This window comes from Danio aesculapii, chromosome 4 (genome assembly GCF_903798145.1).
Source record: "Danio aesculapii chromosome 4, fDanAes4.1, whole genome shotgun sequence".
Classification (NCBI taxonomy): domain Eukaryota; kingdom Metazoa; phylum Chordata; class Actinopteri; order Cypriniformes; family Danionidae; genus Danio; species Danio aesculapii.
In genome coordinates, this window is record NC_079438.1 from 36572795 (window position 1) to 36590508 (window position 17714).

A 17714-nucleotide genomic window follows, 5' to 3' on the forward strand; every position below is an offset into this window, starting at 1 on the left:
AGTGCACATGTGTCTTCCTCTGCTTGTAAACTTCTAAACAAGCACCTGTAATTGGTTCATGAGATCGACCAGATTGGCGAGTACCAATCGAGTCATCAAATGTGATTATCGGCCGATACTGATCTTCGGCCAATCGATCGGAGCATCCCTAGTGTCTTGTCTTATGTAATCATGGTAAAATGTCGTGTAGTTATTATTTCTCAGAAAAAATAAATAAAGTATGTATTGGGGCTGCATGATATTGGAAAAATCTGACATTGTGATAATTAATATTTCTGTGATATATATTGTGATTTATATATTTTATTTTACATTATAGTATATGTTAGTTATGCATAGGTCTTTTATAATAGCTCTTATGTCCAGTGTTGTGTTTGTATTTATGATTAATGTAAGAGCACCATTGTCCTGCAAGACACTACATTTCATTCCTCTGAATATTCACACATGTAGCGCAATGACAAAGCTCGACTTGACTTGATATACTGCATCTACAATTTCACCAAATGAAAGTCCAAGCACTACTTGGAAAGAATTTATAGTCACTTTATTTTAACGTTCACTTCTCGCTATTAGCAAACAATTAACTAATACTTTTGCTTCAATAAACTAACTCCTAATTTGCTCCTCACTAATAGATGTTAAGGTAGTTTAGGTATTGATTTGGGATATAGAATAAGATCATGCAGAATATTAAGTTTATAAGTACTAAAAAGGAGCCAATATCTCAATAAAATGCATAGGCATGGGCCGGTATAAGATTCTGACGGTATGATAACCTTGGTTAAAAATATCAGTTTCACGGTAATGTGATTACTGCTCTAAAATATATTCGTTTTAAATGTCTGGCTAAAAAAGCAAAAACTTTTTTCCCCTTTAAACACAAAGTATTTTATTTTGAGAAACATTTAAAGTATTTTGGAGCAGTAAACATGTCAGGCTAAATAATGAAAATGAATCATTGACTTCTGCTGTCTTCATTTGTTTCCAAAACACAGATTTGTTTACAATTTAAAACGGCATCTTTAGATATCTTTTCTGCTGGAGATACTGCTGTATCTTCACAAAAAAACGTAAATAAAAAAATCTTACATATACCATAGGAATGGTATAGCAGAAAATTTTGGCGGTTTTAAAACCTTGACTTTTTTAAAATGTGGTATTCCTTGAAAACCGTTATCGTCCCATGCCTAAACATCCATGTTATTAAGCAATTATTTAACAGTGAGATTGGTCCCTAAAGTGTTACCAAATGTATTAATTTAGATTGATTGGAATGATTCTGTAGGGACGTGTATGGTACATAAAATGTAATAAACAAATTACAAGCATAGATAGATACAATAAAGCAAAGATGAAAGTGAAATAAGCAGTGCATACTTTGTGGTTTTGCATATATAAATGTAAAAATTACACTGCAAAAGTCTTTAAATAGTAAATAATGCAAAAAAATTATTCTTTATTACACTTCAAATTGGCAAAGGGTCTTGTGCCTGAATACTTTAATCTCTCTCAGGCCTTAAAAAGATGCAAACTATAAAATTGCACTCCATTATGGTTAAACTCTGCAGTGACTCCACAAATCTTGTGTCTGAACTGTGACCTTTGCTCAAATTTAATCCTAACTTAACATTAAATGTCTACACGATGTGACTATTGCGGATACATTGCGATATCGATGCTGAAACGATATATTGTGCAGCCCTAGTATGTAAGAAATATTCAAAGAGGCTTCTATTGTTTTTATGTTCAAAAAGCCCTTTAAGTAAATGTAACATTTTATATATAGATAAGTCCGTCTCTGCCTTATTTACTGTTTAAAGTGTGTGTGTAGTAGAAATGACATTGAATAATCATCCCCAGTTATTGAAACTGGTCAGTTTTGGACTCTTTTATCCTATTGTTCCAGTCTTTCTTCCCTCCACTTTTTGTTTAGTGGCTCAACAATCTTGCCAAAATCCAGGTTTCATCTGTAGACTGCATGTCCCAGCATCTGCCCCTTGTCTAATCCCACTTATCACCACAACACACACATACACGCACACACTTTAATTCCTTTGTCGCCACCCTGTTTGTTGTTCCAGGGGAAGTATGTCAGTGTGACATATTTAGCCCTTCTGACCAGGATTAAAACGTTACTCGCGAAGGACGCCCCTGATTGGCTGTCTTTCGCTGTCTGTCAATTCCAGTTCCCTCCTTTATTCACCGATCTATTCATCTCAATCTGCCAGACACATACAATGCTTAATCATTAGTCTTTCCATTCGGTTTTCTTTTTGCCTCCACCATTAAACGCATTAAAACCCCTCACTTTGTGTGTGCGCATACAAGTGGACGCTTGTGGATAAGGGCTGAAAATATAAAAGGCCGCGTCCATGTTGTATTTGCTCTCCTTCACTTTATTGACGGCTCCGACTAGGCATGCAAGTCTGCCCCCTTGCGTCCATAAAGAATCACTACATACCCTGATAGTTTCTGCAAAGGTCGATATGTGTTAGGTGAAATAATCTTCACTTCCCTTGTCCTACAAAAAACACTTTTTTTTTCTTCAAGTACCTATGCAATTGTACCCAAAGCACAAACCTTCAATTTAAATGGCAGTCTTTTGTGCTTAATCCAACTCCAAATGAAAGCAGACATGCATCATATACTGTTAACCATCTAACTGCTGAATTGAACAACATCATGCCGCAGGGCCCACGATGGCTTCATGTTTGAGCTGTGATTCATAATTACACTTTGAAGAGTGTGTCACATCCTGTTTACGAAAGCTGTAATGATCCAGGTCTCGTAATACATGCTGTCTGTTTGGTAGTAAGGCTGCACGACATTGACAAAAACTGACATTGCGATATTTTATTTTTCTTCTATATAGATTGCGATTTTTGAATATAATATTAATATGTTTATTTTGAAAGAGTTCACTGGGATGATTTTGAAAGTGATTTTGAGTGTGCATCTACATATAAAATAATAAACCAATCACGAACATTGAGAAATACAGTAGAGGAACAGTACTGTACAAATCAAATGTATAGTGCTTTACGTTTTTTGTGTGAAAGTTTAGCAATATTCAATAATAAAGTTAGGGCTGGGCGATTAATCAAAAAGTAATCGAAATCGACATTCAAAACCTATAATCGATTTAAGTTTTTTTACAACAATTTTTTCATTTACTTTTCCTACGTGTCACGTGAGCCCACTCTGTTAAAGGTAGTGGCTGATTTATTCTTCTGAGGCCACTTTGCAGCCACAACTGATCTCTGGTCAAGTAGGACCCATTCTTTGCACTGCATTGACGATGATTAGAAGTTGCGCCAGAGATGCCTTGAGACGGCATATTTTCAAGTGCAATAAAATAATTATTTACATTAAATCTTTGTTTACAGATGATGCATGAAATGCACTGTTTAAAATATTATTTACAGGATATGCAAGAGTTATTTTATTTAGAAGAGATACTTTTATTATGAAAAACATTGAAAATAATTTACTTTGTTTCCGAAAGTAAAAGTTATTCATGTTCGCCTGTTTTTTAGGCAATGTGTGTTTTAATTTAATTTGTTCAACGTTGATGTTTAATAAATAATCGTAGCTAGTAGATAGTGTGTGTTTCCTTCAATTATCTTAAAATCAAGTAATGCACCCTTCATTCAGAAATATCTCACAGTAATATGTGAGCATATTTACTGTCCAAAACTGGTCAGTGAACTTTGAGGACAAAAACATAAAATAATTGTTCATTAATCGCCATCGAGTTACAATGTTTAATAAATCAAGATTTTGATTTTAGGTCAAATTGCCCAGCTCTAAACCAAATCTAAAATAACACTTACATAAATGCAATTAATCTTTAGTTAGAAATGCAATTTCTTATGACTGAATGGTTTTAAACGGAAATAAATAATAAAAACACATAAATAATAAATATTTTGGTAACTTTACGGTGAAATGTTGCTAAAACACCACAAATCATGTGTGTTTTCAAATGGGATTTTTAAAATCTGGTCAATAATAATGCAGATTCAATGTTATAGACCCTGCAATGTGACTATTGCTGATGCGCACATTGCGATATCAATGCCGAAACGATACATTGTGCAGTAGTAGGCATGGGCTGGCATAAGTTTCTGATGGTATAATAAACTTGGATAAAAATATCACTGTATCATTGTATTGTGATTACCGCTCTAATATAAAATAATATTTTTAAATGTCTTATTAAAATCTTTTCTCCCCCTTTAAACACAATATATTTCATTTTAGGAAACATTTGTAATATTTTGGAACAGTAAACATGTGAGGCTAAATCACTAAAATAAGTCATTGACTTCTGCTGTCTTCATTAGTTTCAAAAACACAGATTTCTTCACAATATATGAAAAAAAACACTTAACTTTACGTATACCTTAGAAACGATATACATTTTTTTTGTTGTTTTGATACTGTGACTTATCCAAACCGTGGTAAACCTTGAAACTGGTTAGTATGTAGTGTCCATAAATGTGGCCTGATCATGTTTATATTGCCCTCTTTGTGTTGTATTCAGAGTTCCCACAAATTCTCATGGCCAAAGATGCCCAAAGTTGGCCCATGGTAACCTTTTGAATTGGCCCACCATCCCATGTGAGAATAGTTTAGAGATTGTCATTTCAAATTTAATGTAACCTTTTATTTGTTTGTTTTATTGTTAAGCCACGAAAAAGCTGTCTGAAAATAATTGTTTCAATTTAAAGGCTGTAAATGAATCCGATTTAGTTTAAAATGTACATAAGACGCATAGAGGACAATGCAGAGACTTTGGTGAGCAAATCTAGGCAAAGGCAGCTTCTGCTTGATGAGTGTGTTCAGCATTGAACTCCACTGTGTTATAATAATATGTGATTGTTTTTATCGCAATAAGTTATACTGCATTAGTTTATACGATTGAAATTAATGTGTTCTATTTATTTTTTAATATTATGAAGGGGAATTAGGAAATTACCAATGGCTGCAACTTGTGTAATATAGTTTGGAATATTTATCTTCGGTCCACGGCTAATAATGATATTTGGGTTTTGGTTTTTATACGTAAAAAGTTTGGGCACTCCTGCTCATGGCTTATTAAAAGGTCCATTCCAGATATTGATTGTCAGGAAATTTGTGTGTATTGTTTTTGTGTGTATTATTTTTATTATTTATTTATTTTTTACTTTATTACTTTATAAATTTTAGTTTGAATATATGTATGTGTATATGTAAATAAACAATTCTCATCATTTCATGCCTGTTGTTGTGGTTAGGCAATTTGTTTTCCATTTTATTTCATGCTCATGAACCTAAGTCACTTAAGTAAAATGCATTCGCATGACTGTACCTGTTAACCAAAGGCAAACATGTAAGGATAATAAACATTTTAAAAGCTTTAGCTTCAAAATTACCACTTTAAAAACTAGCAGATGACAGAAAGGCTAAATATAATGTTTGTAAAACTACTATTGAGCTATCAAACATAGAATAGGGAGCATCTCACAAACACACAACCAGTGAGATTTGTTACAAAATCTGAGGAAAATTATCCATTGTTGTTCTTATAGTGGCTAAAAAAGTTATGCAAAGTTGTAATCAAGCTATTTTAATATTACGTTATCAATACAGCAGCCTGTTTTTACTTTCATTAGATGTCATGGAATGTAAGCTTTTATTCAGTAAAAGTCTTTATATTTGACTTCTAGTGGAAGGGCTGTGTATTGTGTCTTGTGTCTGGATGAAAGTTGACTCTAACTGTTTTGTCTCTCCATCTTTTGCAGGCCTTGTGGATGCACTTAGATGTGTGCAATGAGTGCTGTGGCTGACATGCCTCAGTGTTTTGGATTGCTGTGCTCTGGACTCAGTAGGACAAGAGACTCCCAGCACAGAACGTCATGAGCATAGTCATCCCAGTAGGGGTGGACACGGCCAACACCTCGTATCTGGACATGGCTGCAGGCTCAGAGTGAGTGCCTCTGTCTTTCTTTCCCACACAAAACTCTCTTTACGTATTGACTCATCATTTTGTTCATCTCTTTCTGGTTGCATCAGCAGAGGGAAATCTCTAGTCTTAATTTTTCACCAACCGCTTCCGTTCTCATCTATCTGCATCTTTCTCATCAGAAACATGCTCTGTTGCTCTACTGTCCACACAGAGAAAGAGGAGTTCATTATTTTTGGTTTTCAGTGAAACTTTAAGGTTGTTTCATATCAAGATGATGGTAGTGGATTGGAGATGGAGCTTTCAGACACTAGGAGCTTCTCCACACTGTGAGGTTTCAGATTGAAAACACCATTAAGTCTACGCTGACAGGGTTTTTTATTAACAAGAAATCCTCTCTTAACTGGATACATTTCAAAGCACATTCAAGGCACATTTTTAGCCACGCGACCAGTTCATCTCAAAGCAAGATGGTGGGGTACATTGTACTACTGTTGTTTTGACTGCTTTCCAGTTCGATGGTGTTGTTAAAGATTAATGTCAGCTTGTTCATACTTCAGATTGCATTTCTTCAACGGAGGCGGAATGTTTACTCACAGTTGTTGTTCGGTGGCTGAACATGAGGACAGTTTTTCTTGTGCGCAGTGCAGCAGTATAAGCATTTTCAGGCATTTCCGTGCGGGTGAGCAATTTTTGGGAAACACTAGTGCATTTTCAAACAAAATCAGATTAATCCTTTGTAGAAGAAGCCCGAAAATTGCATTAAAACACTGTAAATGTAATATTTTGCTGCCCATATCTTCTAAAAGCATCTGATATATTTGTTTGCAGAATGGAACGTTTAAAACTTGCTGTGAAATCTATTTTCTAAATTGATATTATATATTTTATTTCCTTTTTTTAGGTTTTATAACCACAAATTTATATAATTTTTGTATATTTTATAAACATTTTTCCTTGTGGTACCTGAAAACAGTACCTGGCCCTCTCAAGTTTACATTCATCTGCCGCCCACATCTCATTAAGTAGAGTCCACTTATTTAGCACTAATGCCTTTCTCTTAAATGTAAGTCACAACATGGAAGTACAGATCCTTTAAAATTCCCATTTGTCATAACATTAACCAATTTGAAGTGTTTTTTATTTATTTATTTGAGCAGTTTTAAGAATTCAATTCACTATTAATTTTCACTGTATCACAAGGACGTCCTGCAAAAGAATAGGTTGTTTTTAATCACGTGGTTCTGCTGACGCGTGAAATTCAGATGGAGGGCAGGATGTAAAAAAACTGAATGGAAGAGATAGAAGAAAGTCCATATTTTTGCCATTTATACCATATTTCAAAGGAGATATAAATAGAAAATAACCACAAATGTTGGGCATAATCCTTATATCATGAAGAGGGTTGAGTTTTTTACTGAACTAAAATATATTTGGCTGTCATCGAGGCGGTAGATACTGTACGTTACATGAAAAAATAATATAGTAAATACTATAGTGTCTGGAAGCAAACTATAGAAAATTACTTGAATTAAACTGTCGTAGTAGCTATACTGTTGTTGTTGTACAACACAATAGTAGTAATAAGTTATTCAATAGGCTTCGTTCTCTATGCTATAATCACAATGCACCACATTTTACACTCTTACAGTATTTATTACATTTTATCAGTTTACTATGCTACGGTGTTTGGTAGTATTCATTAAAAAGGGTTATACACACAATACACTTTACTTTGTGCTTCTAAAACATGTTTATTATTATGAATTATTATAGTTTTTCTCCCATGCTGAAACCAAACATCACAAAATAACAGATAAAAACATAAAAGCGTGGACGAATAGTCTATATTATTATTAATTTTTGCAAGGGGTAAACAGTGCTCCACAATAATAACAGTCTAGTTTTGTCGCAGGGATTGCATTTCTTTTTTGTTCTGTCGATGAACTGACCATCAACAATCATTCACCGCTGCTTCGCATATAGGCGTTAACGTTACTGTTGTTTATTCAGCCGAAACAGCAGTAAAGATTTGGATTATTTCACAATGAGATGGAGCTGCCAATCTAATGATCGCGTTTTAAAAAGTTTGTACACATGGATGTATTGAAAAAATTATTATTACATGCCGCCGCCTTCCGTTTTTTATCCAGATTCTTAAACTTTGAGCTAAAATCTTTGACAGTCTATTAAAAAAGTTCGGCTTTTCTTATTTTGGCAGATTTAAACAATCATAAGCAACATAAAACAGAAACATTTTAATGTTCTGATAGCGATTCCTTTGTAGAAGAGCCACTTCCTGCCCTCATCAATGATGTCATGTGAAAACAACAACAAGGATAGATTAGAATAGTCACAGAAGATTGTTTACCATCTCACAAAGTTTTAGCATAAAATAGACAAACTTAAAAATAAATGCAAGTAATAATAAAACAAAGCAGTGCTGAATATGGAATACGTTGTGTCTCTGGGATAGTGATAGGATAGTGATACATATTATGAATAACTATATAAAGCTTATGTAAACAAATATGATCTTCATTAATCCACAGGGGTGGACTTAGTGATTTGGGGGCCCACAACTCATGCCATGGGGCCCAAAAGTCCTAAAATGTACCTTTTTGTAGGTCTATTTTAATTAATTTATTTAAATTTATTTAATTAGTTTATTTTATCTTGTTTTCTACATTTTATCTTAATGCAAAATAATAAAACAACTTGTAAAACATCTTGTAAAACTTTTGAAATTATAATTTTTTTAAAATGGGTTCACAACTAAAAGCAATAACTAAACTATTTCATTTTTGAATCAAACTCTTTACTGATTTGACTGCTGGACTGATCCATGATTGAGGGTGGGAGGACACATTTACACTGATTTAACAATTATGTTAAAATGAAACATTCTTTAGACCCTCACCGAACAAAATATGTTAGAAAACAATGTTATATATATTTATTGATATAATTTATACTTCTATATATTTATTTGGGGGCCCTCAGATTTCATGGAGCCCAAAGCGGCTGCTTACCTTGCTTATTGGTTAAATCTGCCCCAGTTAATCCGTTGCACATTTTATAAGAAAACGAATAAAAACATTTACAAATGGCGAAAGTTTGTTGCGGTTTCTCCATTTTTATTTTTAGACGTGCTTTTGCTTTAAGAAGTGCAGAATTGCATTGAGTATTCGTTGGCAGTTTGTTATTCGCAGAGTCCATTAGCATGTCTTGCACTCTTTAAATTGCTATTACTGTTCTGTTGGCATCAACGAGGGAAGTGTCGTCGTTCGACGTCTAATACATTTGATATCACGTGCCGTATCGTCTGCAGCTTGTTCTTGAATGAAAGCAGTGTGTTTCTCTTTAAATGCGGAGCTCCGTTCTGTTGCCTCGTCACTTTGTGTTGCCATGGTGCACTGCGCCGGGCCTGTTGTCATGGCAACCAGCTGAGTGACAGCTGGGCCCTGGAGCTTTAGCCTGCTTAAGGGGCCGTGCTGCCGCGTAGCTTTACGCCCGTCTGGGTTTTAGTGCCTCTCCAGCGTCCATACGCAGATTTATTCCACAAGGCTCTAACAAGCTGCAGAAAAGATCCGCACCTGTTTCTAAACGAGAAACGCCATTTAATGGAAATAAAATGCTGCGCTGTTTATCAGTGTGTAGACTTTACACTGTGGTCTGCGCATCTGCAGATCTATCAGAGCATCACAAATCTCCTACGTGGCTTTTTACTTGTTCCTGACATTACTCCTCAGTCAGGGTCAGCCCACCCCGGGCCTGCGGCACAGGTCGTCATGGTAACCAGGCATTGTGCATCACTGTGATGTCAACAGACAGCCCTTTAAAATGCCATTGGACCAGAAACGGCTGCTGTAATCCCACTAAACCTCATCCAGCCCTAGATGGACTCTGTCTGGCGTCATTTACTTTAACGCGCGCTTGTTAGTCTGCGTATATAACAGAAGGAAGCTAAAGTAAGGTTCTGTCTGTCGCCTCTTTTTCTAAACAGGTGTGTGAATTGTGTGTAGTCCATATTAAGCTGTCTCTGGAGCTCTGCGCTATGATTAGCACACTCGCAACATTTAATTGGAGCTTTTATTACTACACCACACACTTCGTCCTTTTGTCTATTCCATCCCTCATGTGTTTTCTTTCTTCCCTTTTTGAATAGTTTTGTGTAGATTCTTTTACCATTTTTACCCATTTAGCACTAGTGTTGTACAGCAAAAACATTTTCAGAATAAGATGGTTATTAGGGAGTTATTTAGTGTCAAATTGCTAACTTTAATGTTGTGTATAAAGAAAAAGTATAAAGAAAAAAGTCCAATCCACAACCACATAATGAGTAAAATTAGTTTTAGATTTTCATTTTCCTAGTTGATGAACAATAAAAACATTGTCAATATAGTTATCTTTATTAAATAAGTTGTTTTATTGGTAATCTAATCATCTAATCAGTGCTAAATACAGGTCTAATCGAGGTCAGGAATATTTTGGGCTTGTCCGAATTTGAGCACTTTCACAGGTAGTGGAAAATGCATATGACTGGATTTCTTTTGTAGTGTAGATGCTGATGTGGTCCAATGTGTTGGACAAGCCACTATAGACTGCCTACTCTTCATCTACTGGCCTACTTCTTATACATTATCAAAGCACACTAGCCTGAGATGATTAACTTTGCCATCTGAAATCATACATTTAAATGAATTTACAATCTTACTAGTCCTGATTTGAATAAACATACAGAAAAGTTTACCAGAATAAAAGCTCCTGCACTTTGTTTCAATTTGTTTTGTCTGCATTTAAAATTATATGTAAATTGTGCTTTAAACACTTTACTTGGACGAGCCGCCAGGTATATTAACAGCCCCCCAAGTATATTTAGTGACACATTTTTATTTACTACACTTTTTTTGTGTCCGCCCAATATAACCAAACATCGGCGATCGGTTACATAGAGAATCTCATCTCATTTACACTTTACGATTTGTGTGCGTAAGACATGTCAACACTCCCACAGACGTCTCACGTGCTCTGCAGACACCTTTTCGGGACTTAAAAAATTCATCCAGGTTTCAAAATATCATGAAATGTCTGTGATTTAACTTTTACTTTCGCTTTCTAAAGCTCGTATGCATTTTTACGTTAATATTTTTACGAAAGCCACGCTTGGCTTCGCATCTGACTGCGCATGAAGAGCGAGAGATAGATTAAATAAATTAGTTTTTATCTAAACGACTCCGAAAAACTTTACTATAAAGTCAAAGAGGACGAAATGACTGGTCTAAACTGGCTGCAAAATATATGTACACCATTAGTAATGGTTAATCAACGCATTTGCTTTATTTAAATAATCGACACATTTAATCTTGTAATTATAATAATTTATAGAGATATTGTCTGTTTTTATTTCTCATTTAGCTGTATATTTTATTCATTTGATGATGTCATTAAGCTATATTACGTAGACTATTTTATATTCATATCTAAAATGCCTTGGCATTCAAGTTTGTTTTGAACCTGAAAGAGAGAGAGAAGCAGGCTTTACCTGTCAGTGGGTGCACATGGCTCCTGAATAGCATAAAAGTAAGAGAAATAGTGGATTTCTTTATTTCAGCAGTCTTTTTTTTTTTTACTTGAACCAATTGAAAAGAAACGGTGTATAACAGTGACATAATAAATAAAATGATTGGTAAAAATTTAATTATGTTTTGTTTGTCACATATAGTTAACTATAATTGATGTGGTGTGTTTCGATCTGGCTACCACCGCAAGTATATTTCAAACCTGTGGGAAGCACTGATTGTGGAGGCTTATTTTCCAGGATTAGACAAAAAGATCAGAATATCAGACCCATAGTCGGCGCTAATAGCCTTGTAGTTAGTGTGCTGACATATGGTGTCAATGCGCTTTGGGCATCCTTAGTAGGAATCCTGGCTTGTGGACATTTCCTAATCCAATCCCCCTCTCTCTCTCTCCCCCACTTTACCTCCTGTTTAGCTACTGTCCTGTCAATAAAGACCCAAAAAATAAATCTTTAAAATAAAGAAAAGGTCCATAAATTCACCAACCCGTAGACCTTCCTTTTTAGAAATCTGGAAAGTGGACAAGAAGATGCAATAAAACACTAGTAGTGTCTTCCTTTTCTACTTGTGTTCCAGTCGACTAAAACACATTTAATAGCAGCTGTAAACAGGGCCATGGTTATCGGCCTTGTTGTGAGTTGGTCTTTACACTCATAGCCATCAACAAGCTTCAGGGGTTTCTATTTTTGGACTGGCATCTATTTATGCAATGTTGCTCAATGATCAACCCACAAATGTGTTTTGTGCTATTATTTAATTTAGGTTTGATTATCTTTTTTTCATTGATTTTAATACCCGTGATAGGAGCAGATTAAAAATAAATGAAACAAAAGAAGAATGCAGGGTATTCCATGACATAAATAGTCTAATCGTCTTATAATTTAACATTAAAACTATTGTTTTAACAAGGGTTGGTTCACCAAAAAATGAAAATTTGTTCATTATTTACACACCCTCAAGTGGTTCCAATTTTCCAAACCTTTATGCATTTCTTTCTTCTTTTAAACACAAAATAATATATTTTAAACAGAGCTGAAAAACTATAATCATTGACTTGCATAGTAGGAAAAACCAATACAGTGGATTTCAATGGTTACAGGTTTACAGCTTTCTTCAAAGTATCTTTTGTGTTTGGAACAAGGAGTAAATGATCATCTAATTTTAATTTTAGTGTAAACTATTTGTTTAACATTGTAATATCATTAAATCTGTTAAGCTTTTGTTTAATTGATTTTTATATTGTTTCATTAAATTGCAAATATGAGACTGCAGTACACTCTTGAAGTGAGAGTCTCCCATATGCTCCTTTGATTGGGTGTTTCGTTATGCCATTATTTCACTAAGAAATGTCATGAGCGCAGTATTACAAGTCAGAGAGCGCATTTATGTAATACGAGCAAGCGAATCTCTTTGCTCGCGCCAATTTCCTCTGTTCATGGACAAAACTGCTCGCGTGCAAATTTTCTCGGGGGCACTCAAATACACTATGCTAACGCACAAAACTTCTCGCATGCACTCAAAACACTGGCTGCTCACGTGTGAATTATCTGCTCTGGCCCAGTCAGATGATGCAGACTCACAATTTGTGTTGTGTATTTCCTCTTCTTTTGGTGTTTTTTTCCCTCCAGAGATCCTAAGAATGTTGATATGATTTATATATTGGTACACTATTTATTAACAATACATGAAAAACTTAAATGTTAAGGTTAATTCGATAATAAACACTAGTGTTTTTGATGTGTTGGGTATTATGCCTATGTTTTAGGCTAGTGTTATTATACAACCCCTTGTTAATGAATGTTCCAGCATACTGTAGTATTAAGAATAGTGAGCTGATAAAATGAAATGCAAAGTGTAGTTTTACTACAGTAAAGTGTGGTGAATTGTAGTATAATATACCCTATATTGTAAAAAGCTACAGCATTGGGTCATGTAACGTACAGCCAAAAATGTATGAGTTATTAGACTAATAATTAAATATATTTAGTTCATGTTAACTCGGAGCATTAACTAATGTTAACAAGCAAAACTTTGGATTTTAATAATGCATTAGTTAATGAACTGTGATTAATAAATACTTTGCCATATTCCTCATACATAATGTTAGTAAATACATTAACTTCATTCTAAATTATGGAACATTGTTCTAAAGATTTAAAAGAAGAAATATAGTATATACACTCATCTGCCACTTTATTAGGTACACCTTACTAGCATCAGGTTGGTCCCACTTTTGCCTTCAGAACTGCCTTAATCCTTCATGGCATAGATTCAACAAGGTACTGGAAATACTCCTTAGAGATTTTGGTCCATGACGTGATGGCATCATGCAGTTTCTGTAGATTTGTTGGCTGCACATCCATGATGCGAATCTCTATTGGATTGAGGTCTGGTGACTGTGGAGGCCATTGGAGTACAGTGAACTCATTGTCATGTTCAAGAAATATTTGTAGTACTTTGGTTATTCTCAATAAATAGTATACCAATATAAATCATGTCAAAAAGCACAAAAGGAAGAGGGTACACAAGACACAAGTTGTAAGTCTGCATCATCTCACTGAGCGAGCAGTGTATTAAGAGTGTGCAAGAAAATCATGAATTTACATCATAAATTTGAGAGCTCGCAAGCAATTATATGCACAAACAGAGGAAATCGGCATGTGAGCAAAGAGATTTGCTAGTACATGAATGCACTCTCCACTTGTAATGCTGCGATCACGACAGTTGTCAGTGGAATAACGGCATACTTTTTGTAAACAAATGAAATTTGAACATGAAATTTAAATGACATGAAATATCATGACTTATAAAATAATTTATTAACTGTCAGAGCGTACTTTGACACAGTAAAATGAGCACTCACTTCACATATATTGTATATATATTTTTTGGTTTGTCTTGCTGGACAATTACTAGTGTCACAATTACTATAATGTTGAGATTTAATGGTATGTTTATGGCTTCTTCTTTTTTTTTCCCCCAGTCTTTGAAACCTCTATTTGTGCCATTCCACCTACTCCGTCACCTTTTTTCCATCTCCTTTTGACTCGCCGCCTGTTTAAAGTCCTCCTCCAAATCCTGCTGTTTTTTAGGAAGCACACTGGAGAGTTAATTGTCACCGATGTGCTGGAAATTCCCTGTTCTGTCACCTGTCCCATGTTGATAGTCTTATCAGCAAAACCACATCGTAACGTAAAAAGCATCAATAAAAACCTGCTAATCATTTATCGTCTGCCTTGAAGGGCTGTTTCTTAGTAAGAGTGCTTATTCTCATTTGACTCATGTATGTATGTATGTGTGTGTGCGTGTGTGTGTGTGTGTGTGCGTGTGTGTGCGTGTGTGTGTGTGTGTGTGTGTGTGTGTGTGTGTGTGTGTGTGTGTGTGTGTGTGTGTGTGTGTATGCTCACGTTTGTTCCGCCCCTTAGCATTCACACACTTTCACTTTGACAGTTGGGCTGCAAAGCGCCAACTGATTCAGGAAGTGTGAGCGTGAGGTAGGGACAGACAGCACGAGGTTAACGTGCCGAGCAGATCAGCAGCTCTCTTTCACTTACAGTGAGACATGAGTGAGAGAAAAGTGGAAACGCAACGAAAACGGGAAAGAAACACTATGGACTGGTTTGTGTGTGGTGTATGTTCTACTTCTGCCATTTAATCTCCAGACACCTTGATTAATGGTAAGTTTTGGCACAGTTTTGGGAGTCCTCCTCCTTCTTTTAAGGACTACTGTATGTTTTTTGGGTTGTCTCTTGTTGAAGGCAGCACATGCTTGCTTCATATGCAGTGTAGTGATATGCAAATGACCCCACAACCGTTGTTTATTAGAGTGCACTGGTGTCAAGTTAAGTGTGAAATCTGTTTGTATACTGGCATCAGTCTGGCTTAGTGACCTTGACGCTGTTTTGTGTCAGTAATTCACTGTTTTGATTTGGATACATGCTTATAAATCTGTCTGGAAGGGTCTCTGTCCTTTTTTTGCACTTTCTGCCAATAAATCCTGGCACTAAAGGTCCTTTTTCAGCCAATTTTATATGCAGAACGCTCCTGCCGTTTTAGGTTTTGCTCTATTCATTTCAGTGGCTTCTAATAACACGTGGAAGCAAAGGACTCTTTCATGGGGCATGTTTGTGTGGAAAAGATAGGCTTTGGGTTTGTGACAGACTCTATTGTGAGATTACAGAGACGTGTGATCCTGTTATTTCACTTTCTACAAGCTGTATCCCGCCATCCGTCACACACGCACACACATACATAGCAGGTCACTACTAAGGGCTTTCATTTTCTGTGTCAAAATATGCATTGACTGGTGCTAACAAAACAGTTGATTCATTGGTGAACTTCTCGCTAAGCAGCGTGGATTGTTAATGTTCATTCTTCCTTTTCCTTTTGTTTCGCTGCTGTCAAACCTGTTTTTTTTTCTGTATACATCAAAAACACACCTTGTCAGACTTGTTCCTCATTCTGTCCTCTATCTCTCTTTTTTCCTTGTGTGTTTATGTGCATGGAGCAGACCAGAATCTGTGGAGGCGAGCTCTGTGGTAGTTGAGAAGTCCACCTACCCTCACCAGATTTACAGCAGCAGCTCCCACCACTCCCACGGCTACATTGGTCTGCCTTACGCCGTGAGTATCAAACACACACACACACACACACTTGGCTTATCTACATTCTAATCCATTTTTCCATTCATATTTTGGCAGGACCATAATTATGGGGCGCGACCCCCACCCACCCCGCCGGCGTCCCCACCTCCTTCGGTGCTGATCCGGCCGGGAGAGGGTTTGTTTGTGTCCGGAAGCCGGCCTGGTGAGAACTTGTTTGTGCCGGGCGGGCAGGACGAGGCGTCGCGTGGCACCACGCTCAGCACCTCGGAGGACGGCAGCTACGGTGCTGACATCACACGCTGCATCTGTGGCTTCACCCATGACGATGGCTACATGATCTGCTGCGACAAGTGCAGGTGGGACTATGATGCCCAGTTGATATGTTCAACAGAGTTGGATGTAACACGTTCCACAGTAACGCATTACTGTATTCTAATTTTTGGGGAACGCAGTAATGTAACGAATTACATTTTAAATTTGTGTAATTTGATTACTGTTACTAAAGTCAGTGAACTTGCGTTACAATTATAGTTTTTAGAAGAAAAAAATGCTTTTTTTAAATCACGTTTTCCGCTGCTACGTCAGTTAATAAGCATGTGGTTTTATATATCTGGAGAATGAAAGCTGAAATGGTTGCTGTCGAGAGTGCTTGCTTCTTCAAGTAGAAATACAGACATTACTTTTATTTCATTGAGTGTAAAAACTTAAATATTGCTGTGAAATTCACTCAATGTTCAGTTCCTAAAGAACTTTCGACTGCTTTAATCTCAACCAGTAGCTTGTTCAAGCACTTGAATAGAAAGCATTCTACGACAATACTCGGCAGGACACTCGGCAGGCGGTCCAACTCAGCCTAAACAGGCTAAATTGAATTTTTATGCAGGATCGGGAGTGAAGGTATCTTCTGAATGTGAAGAGAAGCGTAGCCGTTTATAGGGCTGTTCACATATCGCGTCAAGTTCATATCAAGTTTCTTATTCCCAACGGAGGCGCGCGCTCGCATTTTCCAGGTGAACCAGTTGAAAACAACGAGTCACACGACAAGAATTGATCGACCAGCTTCATGCTCTGTATGGAATATACACATTTCGGTAGATTATTTACCTCAGACTATACCTCAGGACACCCAAACACTGCAGTGTTTTTTTTACAATATGGATGTCAGTGGTTACAGGCATCCAGTTTTCTTCTGTCTTCTTTTGTGTTAAAAAAAAAGATGAGAGAATTTTAAGTTTTGTTCAAAGTCTTTTGAATGTCAAGCTGCTGTTATCCACCCATGGGAATGTAGTGAAAGAGCTGCAGTTTATTTTGTATTAAAAAGTATTTAGAAGTAGATGTATTCGGATTACTATTTTCCAGTAAAAAATTTAGAGATGTCAAAAAATAGAATCTGAAAATGTCAGTGTTGTTTCTTTATTTTTACATTAAACTATTTGCATTATCAAAATGTTCTCTAAAAAGTAAAATAATTATTATTTTGTTAAACGTTTTTCTAAATGGTATAAAAATACATAATCTAACATAATGAGCCATTTATCTTTTATTGTTTTTTGTTTTTTATCATTTATTGTTTATTTA

At 35.9% G+C, this 17714-nt stretch overlaps 1 protein-coding gene across 5 annotated transcripts in view; it reads left to right on the plus strand.

Moving 5' to 3' along the window:
- The window catches only part of kmt2e (lysine (K)-specific methyltransferase 2E), a 63535-nt gene that overhangs the window by 23329 nt on the left and 22492 nt on the right, over window positions 1–17714 (plus strand). For all 5 annotated transcript variants that reach the window (XM_056455558.1, XM_056455557.1, XM_056455559.1 and 2 more), the window contains exons 2-4: window positions 5790–5974; window positions 16043–16154; window positions 16233–16492. In XM_056455558.1, coding sequence (XP_056311533.1) covers window positions 5904–5974; window positions 16043–16154; window positions 16233–16492 — 443 coding nt within the window. In that variant the 5' untranslated portion in view covers window positions 5790–5903. The remainder of the gene's footprint in view (window positions 1–5789; window positions 5975–16042; window positions 16155–16232; window positions 16493–17714) is intronic.